At 33.1% G+C, this 19,201-nt stretch overlaps 2 protein-coding genes across 4 annotated transcripts; one reads left to right on the forward strand and one right to left on the reverse strand.

Annotated features, from left to right (window-relative positions):
• The first annotated feature begins 6,943 nt into the window (after positions 1-6,943).
• LOC107476916 (mitogen-activated protein kinase 3) lies at positions 6,944-10,155 on the forward strand. 2 transcript variants are annotated; one of them, XM_016096862.3, is made up of 7 exons: positions 6,944-7,223; positions 7,511-7,640; positions 8,452-8,589; positions 8,694-9,026; positions 9,162-9,345; positions 9,549-9,752; positions 9,833-10,155. In XM_016096862.3, the coding sequence occupies exons 1-6, from the start codon at positions 7,063-7,065 to the stop codon at positions 9,716-9,718; spliced, it is 1,116 nt and encodes a 371-aa protein (XP_015952348.1). In that variant the 5' UTR covers positions 6,944-7,062; the 3' UTR covers positions 9,719-9,752; positions 9,833-10,155. The 2 variants fall into 2 exon arrangements, with proteins under 2 accessions (XP_015952348.1, XP_015952347.1); XM_016096861.3 differs by having other exon boundaries at positions 9,549-10,155.
• A 1,321-nt stretch (positions 10,156-11,476) lies between these two features.
• Positions 11,477-18,944, reverse strand: LOC107476915 (uncharacterized). Of its 2 annotated transcripts, none has more exons than XM_052259667.1 (11): positions 18,554-18,944; positions 18,221-18,430; positions 17,831-18,081; positions 17,617-17,703; positions 17,304-17,454; positions 16,951-17,093; positions 16,635-16,844; positions 13,965-16,522; positions 13,727-13,835; positions 13,428-13,508; positions 11,477-11,862 (listed from the first exon to the last, which is right to left on the reverse strand). In XM_052259667.1, exons 1-11 carry the CDS (start codon positions 18,723-18,725, stop codon positions 11,788-11,790), a joined length of 4,047 nt encoding a protein of 1,348 aa, XP_052115627.1. In that variant the 5' UTR covers positions 18,726-18,944; the 3' UTR covers positions 11,477-11,787. The 2 variants fall into 2 exon arrangements, with proteins under 2 accessions (XP_052115627.1, XP_052115628.1); XM_052259668.1 differs by having other exon boundaries at positions 16,635-16,826; positions 18,554-18,943.
• Positions 18,945-19,201: the final 257 nt, after the last annotated feature.

Here is a 19,201-nt window from a genome sequence, read left to right on the forward strand (position 1 = left end):
CTCGTTTCGATACCACCTGTCGAAGTCGAACAAGTGAAATAATTATATTGCTTATTTATAATACAAAAATTGTAATTTTTTATTCTATCGATATTTGATTGATAAATCTCGGGTAAAAACCTTTTAAAGGAGTTATATTAATTCCTATTGAGATCGTTAATATAAGTTTGATCGATATAAATTTAATCAAAACTCCATATTAAAAATAAAAACAAAATGAAACAACAAGTAAGAATTAGTAGTAGGGATGACAATGGGTCTCCAACGGGTGGAGATATCCCCCTCCAGAATACACAATGTGGTGCTTTTCAACCTACATCTGGAAAACAACAACACGTATAAAATGAGAATCAGAGGTTCTCAGCATGATAGTGGTGCCGCATACATAAGATATAAGGTCTCGGAAAAGCCAGAAGCAATCCTAGAACTTCCAACAAAAGATTCAAACTTAAAACTAACATTGAAAACCATAGATAGGGTGAGGTATCTAAATATTATAGATTCTATCTCAATTTCTAACTTAAGTCCCTAGGTTCATCAATTTTTTTTCGATCCTCCAAAACACCGATGCATAGACAAACAAAGCAGACAAGGCAAACACAAGTAGATATTCAAATATAGAAAATAAGCATAGATATTCAAATAAGCAAACCCAGGTAATGCAAAACCAAACAAGCCACATAAATGCTATGATGCATGCCTTTTCTACTGGCCGTGAGCTCACGTGTCGGTTACTTTGCCAAAACCTGACACATCTGGCAGCTAACCCGAATATTGTCCTCTTGAAAATCGGTGAGTGGTACACTACCACGAACCCCACCATTGCGAGTAGTACACCACCACAAACCTCGCAAGATATTCAATTGGAAAACAACACACACACGTGGGCGGTAAACCACCACGAACCACACATAACATTCTCTTTTAAAAACATGTGAGCGGTACACCACCACGAACCCCATACAACATCTCTTTTAAAAACATGTGGGCGGTTCACTACCACGAATCCCACACAACATTCTCTTTTAAAAACACGTGGGCGATACACCACCACGAACCTCACCTACATCTCGACATTGGGCAAACGGTAAACCACCACGAACCTTGCCATCTTGACCATTCCGACCATATTCAGTCATCGCCAATCTCAACATTCACCCCTTAATTTAGTTACATCATAAGTCAAACCTCACTATTTTCAATTCATTAATCATACGTCATCATCAACTCTACACTTCCCCAACCATAATTTTTATCATTTCAAACCTTTTTTTCACTTCCAAGTAACCTCCCTTTTCATAGATTAATCTTGTCACTATACTTAAAACTAATCTTTAGGGTCTAAAAGAGTAAAAATAGAGGTTTAGAGGTTTAAAATTATATTTTAAAACACAAAATTCACTTTGCTGATTTTAGGGGTCACGCGTACGTGTGGGCGTATTTTTTTTTCTCGCGTAGCATGCACCTTGCTTGCGTACGCGAGATGTCCAACCCGAAAGGGTTGGTCACGTTGCGTGTAGGTAGTCGCGTACGTAAAATATGCAGAGTGGTAAAATGCTAAATGCTATAGAATTTTAATTTTACACTATGAATTTTCAATGCGCATAACTTTTTTGTTTTAAAGCATTTTTCATCCGTTCTTCAAATGGAGTAAACTTTACGGACTCAATTTTGTTATAAAATAAGTTTGAAAAAAATCGAAGGCCCAGAAGCCAAGTTATGGACTGTCCAAGTTTAGTCAAAAACCAAGTTTTTACCAAAGATTTCTAAACATCTTTTTCACCAATTTTCTTTTCCGAAACCAAAGTCCTACATTTCAAAATGACTCCAAACACACTCAACATAGCTCCATATTCAATCACAACCAATCATGTCTCAATTTTAAACTACTTCATTCCACAAGTTCTCAAATATACAAACACAATTATCAATTTATCAACATTCATATGTTCACATTCATAATCTTCATCCATTAGCATCAAATTCATCATTCATCAATCTATTTTACCAACACCAACCGCATTCACAACAATGAATTATCAATCTAACCATACCTCATCATTTTAACATACATTGACAACTAAAGTTATTAAACATGCTCCAAACACATATTCAACTTATTCTCTAGTCATCTAACCTAAGTTTTCATAAAATATTATATATTAAATACGAGAAACCAAAACCATACCTTGGTCGATTCTTTGTAAAACTCGGAACGTCACAATTGACCACCTTTCCACAAAACCCAAGGTTCCAAACTTCTCCAAACAGAAAATTCAGCTACCAAGTCCAAAACTCCATGAATTTTCCACCAAATAATTTCAAAATTAGGAGAGAGAAAATTGAAACTGAAAAGTGACTTTCTTACCTAATTGAGTACTGGCTTTGTAGAGCTCGACGTTGCAGTCGCGTGGCCGCAAACGGTGTGGCGATCGAAGCTCCGGATTGAAAGTTAAGTGAATTTGAAATTAGATTAAAGGTTTTGGTGTTTTTGGCTTCTCCTCATGCAAGCTTCAGCGTTTTTCACTGCTTTGGGAAGAAGAAGAGCTGATGCTCTTCATATGTAAGGGGTTGGACTGAGCCTTGGGCCCATTATGGGCACGGTTCGCTTGTTTCGGCTCGTTCGACCTAATTTTTGACCAAATTCTTTAAAATTAGTGTCAAAATTCTTATTTTAATTAGTTCTATCTCATAAAATTATTAAATTCATATTTCTAATCTCTTGAATGAATAGTTAATTTATTGGCTAATTATTTACTAATTTCACGAATTTTACACTCATTCCCGCCCCGTCCTTGCGACATGTAACGGAAATCTCATATCCGCGGGAGATTGGGATCTTTGTAGATTCTTTAGAAAACTAAAATAAATCCATTACAATTACAATTACATTCAAAATCCTAATCACCAGCAACATTCAATCTAAATTCACAAATCATACCCAAATCAAATCAATTAAACACAAAAAAATATCCAAATCATAAAAACTTTTATATTCATTCATCCAACTTAAAATCCAATTCAGCCAAGCATAACTACATACCAAATTAATTCACCAGTCACATCAAACACCCATTTGCATCCGGCCATAATTAATCCATAAACAAAATTCAAACTAATCTTAAAACTATTTACCACAAAAACCAAGCATCAACCATCAAAATCCAACAAATCTTCTACAGACCACCTCACCTTCATCAAAACTAAAGTATATTTTTTGAAAAAAAATAAAACGGTATTTATTTATACTAGTAAATAAATTAATTTTTAAAAAGAAGAAAAATAAAATAAAATAACCTGTTTTAGAAAAAAAAACCTTAGCCGAAGATAGAGACAGCGATAAAGACCGGATTGTCTTTGTTGAAGACGACGGTGGCAATGGCGAAGGATACCTTTGCCTCTGCCGAAGTCGAAGATGGCAACATTTCAATCTCCACGCAATGTTCTGCCTCTCCTGAAGAAGAAGGCGGCGATGCTTCAAGCTCTTTGCAACGATTCTGCCTCTCCCGAAGATAAAGACGAAGACGAAGATGCGAGGACGAAAACAAAAACAACGACGCTTCAAGCTCCTCGCAACGACCTTGTGAGTAAGAGGTGGAAGCAGTGAGAAGAGACGTGGGTGGCGGTTTGGTGCACGACGATGAGAGTGGAGGAGGATAGCGGTCTGGCGAGAGAAGAGGGAGAAAGAGAGAGGGAGAATCTGAAGACAGTGAAGGTAGAGAAGATGGGAGTTAAGAATTTAGGGTTACAACTAACTAATCTATATATATATATATAAGGAGTATTTTCGACATTTTTAATATATGAAAATTATACAGGTCTCTGAAAAACGAAAATCCTATTTTCTGCTCTGTCCCGTTTGTTTTGCGGGTTTTCATTTTTGTCTCCTACAAATAAAAAATGACCCAAAATCTATTCCCAATAAATAAATTCTCACCGATACCCACCTTGCCGAAGAAATTGCCATCCCTAATTAGTAAAGAAAGAAATTAGAAACAAAAATTTCAACATTAATTATGAACGACAAAAATCCATACTTAAATGCTAAAAACATTAATCATGGATTGCAGGGACGGACATACGGGGTGGGTGGAGGCCTCGGTCCCCCAATTTTTTTTAAAAAAATTAATAGTAATAAGTTATTAAGTACGATTTAATTTTTTTAAAAATTTATTTAGTATTTAATCTAATATAAATAAAAGTCTAGTCTAACCTAAATATTAATGATTTCTAATATCTAAAAAGTAAGTAACAATATTAAAAAAAGTCTGAAAAGATATTATTACTAATATTTTTTATTAAATAAAATTTTTCAAATCTTATAAAGTGAATTTTTTTTCTTCTTGTGAGTGTTCTTTTTTATTCATTTGGTATTAATTCTTTTTATTTTAACTACTACAACTGAGAGATATTTTTCAGCTGAAGAATAACTTAGAAATAAAATAAAAGATAAATTTCTTACTAATTGTCTTTTAATTATATTGAAAAAAAATTACTGAAAAATTTTACGCAAATTCTATTATCGATTAATTTTATGAATCTTACTACTTACGTATATATTTTTTGTATTTTAAAATATATTCTCTATCAATATATTTTTGTAATATATTTTATATTTTATAATTTTTTGTATAACTTTTTAATATTATATATGTTATTGGTCTTTCCATGATAATATTTTTGGATCTGTTGGTAATAAATTGGTAAGTATAATGAATTGCTTGGATATTATTATCTAATTTTGTAATATTATTAATTGTTTCATTATTACATTTTAAATGTCGGACGAAAATCAAACGAAACAACCAACAAAAATTAATAAGATAAAAATTCATAAAAAAGCAAAATTTAGAAACGAAAATCTCAATATTAATTACGAACGACAAAAATCATACTTATCCATACTTTAATGCTAGAAACATTAATTCCATGCTTATGTCCACACATGCATTGAGAAGTATAATAAATTGATTGGATATTCTTAGCTAATTTTGTAACATTATTATTAATTGTTTCTATATTAAATTTTAAATCGGTTTGTATTTGTACATACTGCATTAATTTATATAATTCATGATAATTTTAACAACTAAAATTAATAATTTCTTAAAAATTTGGAAATAACAAAATCTAAAAAATGGGAAAAAGTTTACTAATCATCCAAAAAATTTTAATAGTAATGTTAAAAGATCAATATATTTTATAATTTATAATAACTAATTAATTATTATTAATATTTTTAATAATGTAAAATTATATTTAATAATATAAAATTATACACTTTCTTTTAATAATTAAATATTAACTAAATTTTAATAAAAGTATTTCAAATTCAGAAATTCTAATGTAAATCTAAACCGTTTAGTTTATTAACAGTTGTCGGATAATCAGTAATTTCCTACCGATTAAGTAATAGTTAAATTTTGAAATACAGCCAAAACAATTAAAAAAAATTCAGGATTCTTTTCACCTTTATTTGTAATTTCTTAAAATATAGCTTATGCGAATGTGCCAATTTATCCTCCTAATGATCACTCTTATCTGAAAACTACAAAATTATATACAGTTGAAGCTTAAATAAATACACTTGCTTGTGACGTATCAACTAAAAAAATTCATTATTTTTTCTCTCGTCAAAAATAGTTCCTGTCAACTTTTAAATTTATAATTGACATAGTTGTCAGTCAAATAATGCATACAGTAGACAAACGCTTTTGACTTAATATTATCTGTTATTTTTCTGGATTAGGATATTGTTCTTATTATCTTTAATCAAATTTAAATTATTGTATGCTCCAATCAACGAGCAAAGGCCAAAAGCTTACACAAATCACAAATCACATAAACAAATGCAAGCAGGCATTGATGACAGTTGAAATAATTGAATGATATGGGACCGTGGATTAGAGGCGGCTACAATCTGAGCCGTTGGATTCAGCTCCAAACGCGTCCTTCATAATTTATTGTTAATATATATACATTATATATTCAAATCTACAACTCATTTCTTGAATTTAGCAAATAGAAAATAAAGATCCCCCTCTCATTTTTAAACGCAACAAGGAGGGCAAAATAGTATTGTACTTTTCACACAATTAAGGAAATTCTCCTCGTGAATTTACATAATTATTAAATAAAACTCTTCGTAGTTCTTAAATTAACTTGTCTGTATCATGAAGATAACTATCTTCAATTATTGATAGATTTTACACATATTACCGTGTATTCTTAAGAGAGTAATCAGAGTATATTTATAAAAACTATTCTGTTTACTTATATTATCTACACATTACATAAATAAAATAAAAAAAAAATTTAAATCCTCATTTAATTATATATTAGAATTCGTAACCACTTTAAAATAATAGGTATGATGTCATATATATAAATTTAGATAAATATATACAAATTTTTTAAAATAATACTATATAATCAATAAATATTATTATTTTTTCTCAACATTTGGTTGACAATAATTTCACTCATGTGTATAAAAAATTTGTACACAAAAAAATATATAATTTATATTTATATTTATCAGAATTTGTACATATAAATTAATACAGTTTGTATTTATATTTTTTTATAATTTATACACATAAATTAATAAAATTTATTTATTAAAAATAATTTAATATTTATATTAATTAAATAATAATAAAAAATCTTAAAAATTTCTTACTAAAAAATTTCTCTAAATTTTTATTCTTATATTGACAAGAAATTCAAATTAAAGATAAATTTAACACCGAATTTTATTTGACTTTGTTAATTTTTCTACGCTCGCGCGTTTTCGCACCTTCTTCCTTACACCTGCTTCGAAGGTGAAAGTGTAACTCGAAAACTAAAACGTGCTTACCCAACCGAGTAGAGTAGACCACGCAAAACGAACACTCACACACTCACTCGTAACTCTTCCTCTTATATAAATTCCCAATTATTTCTTTATATTTAAATTCTTCTTCAACACACTAACCTTCCTTCGTCCCTCTCAACGGTTTCTAGAGAGAGAGAGAGAGAAACTAAAAGTCTCCGTTTAGAGAGAGAAAGTAGAAAACACCGATGGCCGGCGTTAATCCAAACGGTGCCGCGGATTTTCCGGCGGTTCCGACTCACGGTGGACAGTTCATTCAGTACAACATCTTCGGTAACCTCTTTGAGGTCACCGCTAAGTACCGTCCTCCGATCATGCCTATCGGTCGTGGAGCTTACGGAATCGTTTGGTAACTACTTACTTCTGCTTCTTCTTCTTGATTTTCATGTTACTCTTGAGTTGAATCGTCGTTTTGATTTCTTTTCGCTTTTGAAATCGCGGTAGTTTTTCTGTGAGTTTTTGTGAAAATCTGTGTGTTTATGTGTTGCTGTTCAAATCGGAGCTGAATTGTTCGAAGATGATGATTGCGAGAATTTTTACTTCGATTTTTTTTTTTTAGGTTTTGGTTAGTTTTGTTTTTGTAGTAGATTAAGACACTGATTAAGCTGAATTTTGTGTTTGTTATGATTTTTGAAGCTCGGTGTTGAATACTGAGACTAATGAGCTGGTTGCTGTTAAGAAGATAGCGAACGCGTTCGATAATCACATGGATGCGAAGCGCACACTCCGTGAGATTAAGCTCCTGAGGCATCTGGATCATGAAAACGTGAGTCGTCTGTCCTTTCTCGAGTTTAATATAGTTTGGATATCGTATACAGTGACGCTTATCTCTCTGAATTTGTAGCCACTTGTTATATATACATTTTTTTCCAGAGTGATAGCTTATGATTTTTAGAGAAAAGTTACAAAGACACTTAGCAGTGTGAATTTTATAGCGATTTTTTTGGCGCGATATTATTTTTAGAGAAAAATGATAAGTGGAACGAACTTTTGCAGTGTGAAAAACAGCTTCCATCTGTTCATAACTTTCAACTTATTTTGATCAGTTGCGAAATGCCACCACGATTTGTTATCCGCTGCTCCATGCACTTCCATACTATAAATCTTTGTATCGTTACGAGCATTGTTCTTTATTTTAAGCTTAGTTGAGATGTTGACTCTTTTGACTTATTTGATTATTTGCTTGAATCTTTGCAACTTATAACATCAATTTGAGTAAAATGATTTTCTGTGATTCTTATTATGTATGGTATATGCTATAAATTCAATTGATTCTTGCTGTCTTAAGTTTGTTCAAGCGGCAACATAAATGGCCGTAAGATACATGTGACCACACGTTTGATGGATAAAACGCAATCATTTAATAGAGCCAAGCATAATTGATGACAGTTACCTGATATCCCTGATATGCGGAAGGCATATGAGTTGCTACTCGTACTAGGTTCCATTATAAATTCATGTAGATCGTAACATTTTACTTCCTGAAAATGGTTGCTCTTGTTCATGCTGATAAGATTTTAATATTTTATCATTTTATCAAAGCCTGATTAAATAAAATATTTTGTTTGTAAAAACAGGTGATTGGCTTAAGAGATGTTATTCCTCCACCCCTTCGTAGAGAGTTTAATGATGTCTATATTGCAACGGAGCTCATGGATACTGATCTTCATCACATTATTCGCTCAAATCAGGGCCTGTCGGAGGAACACTGCCAGGTGAATGCTCACAATTTTTTTACTATGATTTTCTGCATTTTGGCACTGGAGCTTTTTTTTCTCCCCCCGGTTTTACTGATGATTATATGCTGTTGTGCTTGCAGTACTTCTTGTATCAGATTCTTCGTGGGCTGAAGTACATACATTCTGCAAACATAATTCATAGAGATTTGAAACCAAGCAATCTGTTGCTGAATGCAAATTGTGACTTGAAGATTATTGATTTTGGTCTTGCGCGGCCAACTTTAGAAAATGATTTCATGACAGAGTATGTTGTCACAAGGTGGTACAGGGCTCCTGAACTGCTGTTGAACTCGTCTGATTACACTTCTGCAATTGATGTTTGGTCTGTTGGTTGCATCTTTATGGAACTCATGAATAAAAAGCCTCTCCTCCCAGGGAAGGATCACGTGCATCAGATGCGCCTATTGACAGAGGTTAGTTGAAAAGAAACAATGTACAAAGTTTCAAGAACATCTTTTTAGTAGCTCATATAATCTGATAATCATAAAACTGTCGAGAGTAAGTCCGCTGAATCTTTGCATAGTGCTTACACTTCTACTTTTCTGTAGCTTCTTGGCACTCCAACTGAGGCAGACCTTGGGTTAGTGAAAAGTGAGGATGCGAGAAGATACATCCGACAACTTCCTCAATATGCTCGCCAACCTTTAGCTAGGATCTTCCCCCATGTTCATCCCTTGGCCATTGATCTTGTTGATAAAATGTTGACAATTGATCCAACTAAAAGAATTACAGGTAACTTTCTCAATATCCTTTTGTCTATGTTTATGTAACCGTGCAAAGAAATGTATTGCCTTATTTGAACATTTGTGGGCGTTGCATTAGCTATGGATTTTAGAACAAACCTGGAGGCAACTCACTGGTGTAGCAACAGCAGAGTTTCTTGTATTGAATAAAATTGTGCTAAATTTCATCTCTTTTTGTTTGAAAACTGGCAGTTGAAGAAGCACTGGCCCATCCATATCTTGAAAAGCTGCATGATATAGCCGACGAACCTGTCTGCATGGAGCCATTCTCATTTGACTTTGAGCAACAGCAGTTGGATGAAGAACAAATAAAAGAGATGATCTACAGAGAGGCATTGGCACTCAATCCTGAGTATGCTTAAAGTAAAATGACATGAGCAATTTGAAGTTTAGAAGGTAATAATAAATTATTAAAAAAAATAATGTGTAATCAATTCTTTTATTGCAAAGTTCACCACAGTGGGAAGTTGTTACAGGCAGGAAAGAACCAAGTTGAACGAGGATTGAATCCTATTGCTGATCAAACCTTCCCGGGTAAATCCTGTTCAATATGTGAGATTAGTTAGGTTCAATTTAATGCTTTTAAAACAAATGAGTGCCTTAGTGTTGTAAAGCACCATATAATGATTATTACTCCCCAGAATTCAATATCTTGGGTTCTTTTCTTCTTTTGGGCCGAGGCCCTGTTTTTGTGGTCAACTCACCTTGTGTGTTGGCTAAATTATTTTGCTTTGTAACTTTTCGCGACCTTGATTGCAGTTTTATATGCTATATTATCTGTATAGATTATTTAATTTCAGTGAGCTGAATATTCAGAACATTTTCTTCTATGCTTTAGAGAATTAGGTGCACCGTGCACGGACCATAGTATAACTAGATAGGAATTACTGCATTACAAAAAGTGTTGGAATTCACATTGCCTTGTGTTTGAGAATTTTAATCCTAGGCTGAAATGCAGCAGAGCGTCTAAAAGTTTTTTTCGTTTTTTGCTCAGTAGAGCGTCTAAAAGTTGAGGCATAGCAAATGCTAATGGGTATTGGGAAAAACAAAGAATGTACAACATTCTTTGAAAAAAAAAAGTCAGGTAACAAATAAAGTTCCCAGGTCTTCATTTTTTAGCTTTTATACTTTTTTCCAAAAAAATAATTAACTTCATTATTATGTTATCTTTTTAAATGTGAATTATTGATATAAAATATAACAAATTAAGAGTTAAAATTTATTTAATTAATAAAAAATAAGTCATAAATTTTTGAAAAATTTTAAAACTATATATATAGCCTTTATCGTTTGAATATGTCTCAATTTCAACTTTAGATTTTAAAGGTTAATATCCTTATCAAAGAGGTGGATACTACAATGAAAACTTTATAATTGTCTTCATATGAAAATATTCTCTTTTGATCCTTAGATGATGAATTGTATGGTTAAATTTTGATATTTATAAAAGTGTTGTATTTGTTTAAGGTGTGGTTAAATAAACAAATCACACTTTTAAACAAAACATCTTCATAAAAAGATGTTTTTATCATTTTCATTTGAGGTAACCATAATAAGTTGACATGTACTAACATGTAAAGTGAGTTTGCTTTCACAAAAAAAAGTGAGTTTTGATAAAAGTAATATTATTTACTAATATTTTTAATATAATTTTTATTCGCAAAAATATTTCATGAATAATAATTTTTTTAACCATTTTGTATTTTGTTTTAATTTTATTCTAATATTTTATCATTTAAATGTGTTTAATATTATAATTTAAACAAGTATATGTTGAGCGTTAGAAATAAAATTTACAAATTAAACAAGAAAAAAAAATCCGTTGCTAATGTCAAATCATTGAGACTTGCCTCATTGAGATTAATAAACCTCATTTTAAAACATCTATGAAGATTATAATTTGGTAGGGAATGAATTAAAAATAACCTGTAGGATAAAAAGAACCAATATTAAAGCAAAAAAGTTTATAAACACGACAATATAAACTGATTTTTATTATTTATATACCTAATTACTATTATAATCCATGTATTTAATTGAAGTATCTAAAACATATCCAAATTATATTATTCATAAAAGCCATTTAATGATAACTAAACAAACTATATAGAGAAGATACATGAAGCGTTGACATTAGATCTTCGTAAATCTGCGAAGGATCATTATTCAGTTTGTTAGTCATATCCTACACATAGTGGAAAATCGTAAAATGAATCATTATACAATTGTAAAACCAAGTATAACAGATATCATTTACAGTTAGTGAAAATAAGCTAATTATTTTTTTAAATCTTTTTTGCTCTTTGAAAACATTTTCATGGAGCATCGCTCCTTGCTCCATACAACGTGTCTTTAGTTAAAGAGACCAGCAACGAAGAAAAAGTTAGTGATTGAAGATATTGTAAGATCAAATCACAAATCAGAGTTTTTGTCATGAGGAATCGGAATGTGGGATATTAGTGTGTTTCGTACAATCATACGGTCCAATGGCTTGATGTTTACGAACCTACAACCGAAATGAAACAAAGAAAGCAAATTAATATTTATAGACTTTATACCAATACCAATCTAAATACCAAGCGCAAATCAGATTCAGAAGTGACCAATGATCCGTGAAGAGCTTCCAAAGTTCATAAAATCTATTTATAATATATTAAAAAAAAATTAAGATCATTCTACAATTATTCTTAAACATTTAACATCATTTTATCTGGTTACACAAATTTTTTAGGTGGTATAATATTTTTTAATCTATATGGGTATATTAAGTTTTGTTTTCTTCATTTACTCTTTTTAAGGTGATTTAATGATAAAAGATTATGAAAAAAAATTAATATTAAGAACACTTATTAAATTTTAATTTAAAAGATAATTATTCCCAATAAATTATAAAAAATCACAACAAAAGACAAGAGAATTCGTATGTGCTAATGTATTTTTTGACGAGAATTATTATTATTTTGAAAAATTTTATCATAAAATTCGAGAAAAGACTCAAATAAAAACATCGATTTAACACAATTGTGATTTTAAAATTTTTGAACGAAAATTCTCCACAATGTGTTAATATATTCTTTTACTAAAAATTACAAACATATTTTTAAATTTTAAATACAAAATTTTACCATCGAGATAGAAGAAGAGAAAATCAATTCATATAGAAGCATTTAGTAAAGTGTATAATTTTTAATAAACATTTAATTTTGTTATTCAAAAAGTGTGTATATTTTCTAATTTTTGAAAATAATTATCATTAACACATTCATATTTACTTGAAACCATATTTAAATTCACAAATTAGTTCTCTCATGCAATAGTTTACATATACTCTTTAATTTTTGGATCTATAGTTACAAATACAATTTTATTTCTTTTTCTAATTGTATTTATATATTGATATTATTATTATTAGTTTTTTTTGAGTAACAATTATTGATAATATCCATTTTGCTAATCATAATTTTCTTTTACAAAAATAGTTTCATGTAATTAGAAAATAAATTACAAAAAAAAAATCAATAAGATGAATGGTTATTTTTAAATTTCAAATATAAGTAATTAATTAATATATACAAATAATTTTAATTAAATATAATCTTTTCAAATAACTTAATAAGGATAAATTAAATATCAATTTTTAAAATTTTTATTAAATACTTTTTTAAATACAAATTTAATTATTTTAGTTTCTAGACATGTTTAAATTTAGTGTTTAATAATAATAATAAAAAAAAAGCATATGGCGCGAGTGCCGACTTCAAGTGATGAGAGTCATAAAAGAGATTAGGGTGATGTTTTTTTTGGACGTGTCCGGTTCGGAAAGATTAGGGTGGTGTAGGTTTTCCTTTTTTTATGTATGGGCCTAGGCCCTCTACTTTGACCAAAAACATGACGCATGGTGGAGTTATGCGCTTAATCAGCATTCAATTTTGAATTCGGTAAGGCGACATGCTTTTGGTGGTTGGGTTTTCATTATTGTTGCACCACTATGTGTCCTTGTATGTTTTGTATGGGTTGGGTTCACAGCCCATATCTGTCCACAAAAAAAAAGTTAGATCAGAATGAACCTACCGGGGACCAAGGACTTGGTTCATGCTGAGGCTTCTCAGGGGGAGAATTTTGTACTGCCCCGCCTTTCATTGTCAGAATCTCCTGTAAACACCGTAAATAATCAGACGTTGGAAATCTACGCCATAAAATGAATCAGATTTCTTCGATTCAATAATATTGACGTGTAATAACTAATAATAATGAGTTAATTGCCATATACGATACAAACATGAACATTTGACGTAACCCTATACAAAAGTATTACAAAAAAAGAAAATCTCGAGTTTAGAAGCAAAATTTAGGTCAGGAAATACGATTACCTCTCCAGCAGCTTCAATTGCAGCTAACCATTCATCAGAAAACGGAGCAACATTTGGTGGAATCTTCACAGAAGGGACTTCCGGCTTGCTTTTCGTCGCAGATTTCTCGCTGCCATTCACGAATTTAATGTTACATCACAAAATGTGCAGAGTATGCAAACTATGTTGTACATATAAAATTGAAAAGGTTGCCAAAAGATAGAACAGCAAATTTTATCGCATTAAATAAGGTACTCACTGATGAGTTATTTTGCTGCTTTCTTCTGCTAAATGAAGGCCGCCAGTTGTCTGATTCTGAGTGTCAATATTAGTGAACTCATGATCCTCAAGAACGTTATTTTTCGCTTCCTGGGAACTAACTTCGCTCCCTTGTGGGATTCTTGTGCGAAAGGGCTCATTATCTGAAGCTGGTAACTTCGAATTTTCACTAGAAGAACAATGCACATCGGATTGGCAAGTAACTACCTCTTCGGTGATATCTTCACTGCTTTTTATGAAGGAATCAAACTCAGCAGACACAACTTGATCATTGAATTGAACTTCTGTTGGCAATATGTCAGTGGAACAAACTTTCATATTACCCATTTGCAGGCATTCTAAGCTGTCATCCGCTTCAAGATTTCCATCTTTGTACTCTGGCATTGGTTGTGTATGATGATTTGAATAGTTGCTTTCACTTGTAGAGATAATGCTTCCTTTTGATGCACCCTCAAATAGATTTTGGTTCTTGATTTCTTCAGAGTAAGCAGCATTTGTTGTCTCCCCATCACCCTCCAAGTGCATTATGTTATTAACATGCTGCGAATTCGCATAAACAACAGTAGTCCCCTGCAGTTCTGAAAGATGAGATTTTTCATTATTGTCAATATCACCCACCGACGGAAGCTGATCATTGGCAACTGAAAGACACTGTTCACTGTTGCAATTATAAACCTCAGGATTTTCAGCAAAGTTCAGGGGCTGTACATCTTTCGCAAGTGATTTCTCACTCTTGCTCATAGTGTGATCTAATTCCGTGACCGACTGAGCTGGTACAATGAGTTGCAAAAAGCGAGAGGGGTTTTCAGATCCACTACAAATAGAGTTTTTGGTGTTTGAAATGAAATCTTTGGTCACACCACAAACTTCATTCTCATCAAGCAAGTGACCGTCAGTTTTCACCAAACTCTCATCTTCACAAACCATTTTGTTTGTTTCAGAATCTGAACGTGAATCAGCTCGTTGCTCAAAATTTCCTGGGACATCATGGTGATCATCTAATTGTGTTGAAGTGTGCCTAGAAGAACCATCATCTCCAAGCTGCCATTCAGGAAGTATATTAGCATGCTGCTCAAAGTTTCCTGAGACATCATACTGATCATCATAGCTCATAGAGGTATCCATTGAAGAATCATCATCACTAAGCTGCCATTCAGACATGTTGCAGTAGTCATTAATCAACATATCATTTGCCCTTGAGTCACAGTCAGCTTTCACAAAGTGAATATTTTCTGTATTATTCTCACAAATTGTTCTGCTTCCTGGAGATACATTTTTTACCTCACCGTCACAAACTCTTGAAACAGCTATGCAATCATCACACATCCTATCCAGTTCAATTGGTTGAGTGCTATTATCCATTGCTTTTGAATCAACAATCTGGTGGCTTGCTTCATCCACTGATCCTGGAATGGAACCTGATTGATCATTGAGTGAATGCTGGCGGCCTTCACTTTCAACTACTTTTGGTTGACTTTCACAACCAACACGAATTTCTGGTACAGACTTCTCAAGGGGATGTTTGGAGGATACAGTTATCACACAAATGACCTCCGAAGTATTTCGCTGGGATTCATTTTCAATTTCTGAACTAATTTCTCCTATTATACTATGATTTGGAATACTGATTTGTTCCCCCTCTAACTGCCGATTAACTACCCCTAAAATACTTGGGGTACTGACGCTGCAATTGGCCAAGGGATTCCCATTCAATACATCCGCTTGTGCAGCATCTCCTTGTTTGTCATAACCAACAGCATTGTCATTTGCTCCTGCAGTCTTGACACAATTGTGTTCCTTGAATTCTCCAGAATGTCTTGTATCGTTGGAAGTCTTGGCATCTTTTTGCTGTAGCAAAAAGCTTTCATTAGAAGTCAAAACATTACTAGTGACTTGTTCTTCATCTTGTACCACGGCATCTGGCATTGTATTGGAAATATTATCTCTCTTTATTAAACTTCTATGCATGCTATGATGGATTATGGGCTCTGGTTCTTGAACTACCAACTGACTCGCACAGGACAGAACATCATGTAATTTGTCTTCCAAAGGGAGGTCAACCTCTTTCTCCAACTGCTCATGGCTATGACTACTCTTTGAAAGAAGCTTCTTTTCATGTCTAGGGAGTTCCATGTCCTCCATGTTAGAGACACCTTCGCTTTTGTGTAGTTCTGCTTGTTCTTTAGATTTTAAGTCAAAGTGTAGTTCTGCATTCATGTAGTTCTGCTTGTTTTCAACCATTTCTTGCTCACTTATATTTCCAGGGCCAAATGAATGACTTTCCACTACTGATGCTGTTAAACGATTACTATTTACTTCAGTGCTTGCTTCTGACCTTACATCTGGCAAACTGAATTTCTCACTGCAGTTATTTATTGTGTTTTCAACAGTGTCAGACCCTTTACTAGATACTTGTGGGAGTCTTGCCTCATCCATACAATGTCTTTCCAACTTCCTTAATTTGGGAAAATTATTCTCTTCAGGTTTGCAAGGTATAGAGCTTTTCTGTAATTGGCTGTGTGAATTGGAAGGTTTGGCCTGCAAAGCAGTTGAGTTATAAATAATTAAATACGAGATCATACGCATAAGCATCATTTTACAGATGTATAGACTTAGGTATCAAATATGGAGCCAAGTAGTGAAGTTATACCTGAGAAAAGAATCCCAATGAGGGAGATGGCATCCTTAGGCCTGAAGGTTTTGTTGTCTGAAACTGTCTCGCTTGTTTTTTCTCATTAATCTCCAAAATAACTTGTGGGACACAAGCTTCTGAAACATTAGGTCCTCTAGATCCTGATTGATGCTGTCCAGATGGTACAGATTTTTCTGAGATTGAGCTATCCTGTGCATGTTCAAAAAACTTCAAGAGAATAATCGCATGCTTATTATTTAAACTAAAATGACTAAACAACTGATGAAGCAAATAATATTGAAAGCTATAGCCTGTAGAAGGTTAAAGTTCGAACCAAATGCTTTCTAGCTTCCTTGTTGACAGTTCTGGAAATTGAACATTTATCAGCCTGATCAACTTTTGGCTTATTTGGCAATGGCACAATTCTAGGGTTTTTTGACAAGCCTTTTGCTCCAGCATACTTTTGGATATTAGTAGCTGTCGAAGAGACACAAAGTTAACAAAACACAAGCAATTTATTCATCAAATTGAGATTAAAAACCTCAATCAAATTGAATTGTATGACTTTTCGATTTCACACTATAATTATTAATACCAAACAGTAATAGTTTGCAAACATATCTCTCATATTTAGAGTTGTCAAAGCACCTATTAAAAAAAGAAACAAAAACAAATTGCAAAGCTTACCCGGATGTGCATTGTGATTTCTCTTAGGTAAACTTGTGCTCAACGTTCCTCTCCTGGGCGTATTTGTAACCCCCGGTGCATTGGATTTTGGATCAATATTAGTGGCTTTTGATTCCCTATTTGTTGCCTTCACTGGTTCAGGTCTTTTCAGTTTTCAAAGGAGTCAAGGTCAAGGCGTAAAGAAGAAAACCTTTCTATAGTTAAAAATGAAAAGATGCAGAAAACCAGAAACACAAGCAACTCAATAAAATAAAATAAGCAAAACACTAAACACCTACTTAACATATAATCTAGGCAATCAATTGCAAGGATATGAAGATGAAGCTGCTGGCCGGAGACACACGTTTCGTTTAGGTCTATTCACAACAGTATCATTGTTTGCAAGCACCTTCCGCTTAGCCTAACAAATCACATATGGTAATCCAAAATTAAATAAAAAAAAGTGCATATGATAGATCATAGATATAAACAAAATAATTAAAAAAAAGGAAAACAACAACAGCAGCAGCAGCAGAATAGAGACTAACCACAGAAGCAAAGGCTTTAACCTTGGTTGATGCTCCAGATTTGGGAGATAGAAAAGCAGCAACACCAACGCTTCTATTTTCAGTGCAAACAACACCTTCCGAGGATTGCTTAAACAAATTATCTTCAATTTCCTTAAGTGCTATAGAGGCACTAGCTGGCTCTTCCTCGTTGATAGCTTTCAACACCGTGTTAGGCCTCTTAGGAGTGGCAGTGCCACTAATCATAGAAAGTTCCAACGGGTTCAAAACACCTTAATCAATTAACACTCAACATTAATAACTAATTATTAATTATAATTTAGTAATAAATATCACCTTAAAGTGTTTTGCCGCTAATATTCCTCAACCTTATCGATGTGAATCGAGAAATAGTAGAACTGAAAATTATACCTTCTTCCTCGAAGAAAGCACGATTCCACGCCAAGCTTTTTCGCAAATTATAGCCTCCTTCTTTCTTCTTCCTCTTCATCTGCTGAGGCTCCATGCTGAGCTTCGCCGCTTCCGGTTTGTTGTTCCAAATCACGTTCTCTTTGTTGTTCTTACTGTCTTTCTGCGTCGCGGCACTGGCGTTTTCGGAGTTCACGTCACCAACCCTACCATCTGCGGCATTACACCATCAACAACCGCAGAGGACTACTATTTGAAATCATCGACTTCTTTTGTGAAAATTTTAAATGAAATTGGAAATAACGTAATATAAGAGTTAAAGTACGAAGCACTAACTTGTTCGAGGGAGAGATCGGACAGATATTAGAGGAGAGCAGGAAAAGACGGTGGACGCGGCGGCGGCGGCGGAGGAGACGGCAGAGTCGCCTCCGGCGGTGGAAGCATCTAAGAGTAGGGAATCGTCTTCGGCTGTGATTTCTAAGAGTGGGATGTTAGAAATGGAATCCATGATTTTTCTTCTCTTCTCATCAGTATCGCAGTAAATGCGAATAGATCTGGATTTGGACTTGGCGTTCGGTTACGGTTATTATTATTGTTGGATCTGAATTTTTGAAACGAGGGTTGAGCGGGAAGGGAACAATCACCGTCGCTTTTATACGAGGGTTTGAAGTTACATGATGAGTTCACCTTAAAAAAAAGTAAGTTACAAGATGAGGTATGTGAATTTGAAAGAACTAAGAAGGTGCCATCCTTAAGGGTTTGCCGTTTGCCGCTGACTAATGGGTTACTGTATGCACAAGGCAGGATTCAAACTTCCGACACTTACTTAAGCAGACTATTGAGCTAACCATTAGACCAACCTAACTTGGTTGTTGGATTGTTAGTTATTTTACCATTTCTTCCTATGTGGCCCGTGAAGTCTAGCCTAGACTTCGACCCTTTGTTGTCCAATTTAAAACAATAACTTAATTAAGATATTTTTAA

This window comes from Arachis duranensis, chromosome 3 (assembly GCF_000817695.3).
Source record: "Arachis duranensis cultivar V14167 chromosome 3, aradu.V14167.gnm2.J7QH, whole genome shotgun sequence".
Taxonomy (NCBI): domain Eukaryota; kingdom Viridiplantae; phylum Streptophyta; class Magnoliopsida; order Fabales; family Fabaceae; genus Arachis; species Arachis duranensis.

Coding starts and splice junctions, on each gene's coding strand:
- LOC107476916 (XM_016096861.3), top strand. CDS start 7,063: ATGGCCGGCGTTAATCCAAACGGTGCCGCGGATTTTCCGGCGGTTCCG. Junction 8,590..8,693: donor TGTCGGAGGAACACTGCCAG/GTGAATGCTCAC, acceptor TTGTGCTTGCAG/TACTTCTTGTATCAGATTCT. Junction 9,027..9,161: donor AGATGCGCCTATTGACAGAG/GTTAGTTGAAAA, acceptor ACTTTTCTGTAG/CTTCTTGGCACTCCAACTGA.
- LOC107476915 (XM_052259667.1), bottom strand. CDS start 18,725: ATGGATTCCATTTCTAACATCCCACTCTTAGAAATCACAGCCGAAGAC. Junction 18,082..18,220: donor TGCTTTCTTCGAGGAAGAAG/GTATAATTTTCA, acceptor TAATTGATTAAG/GTGTTTTGAACCCGTTGGAA. Junction 16,845..16,950: donor AGGAAGCTAGAAAGCATTTG/GTTCGAACTTTA, acceptor ATTCTCTTGAAG/TTTTTTGAACATGCACAGGA.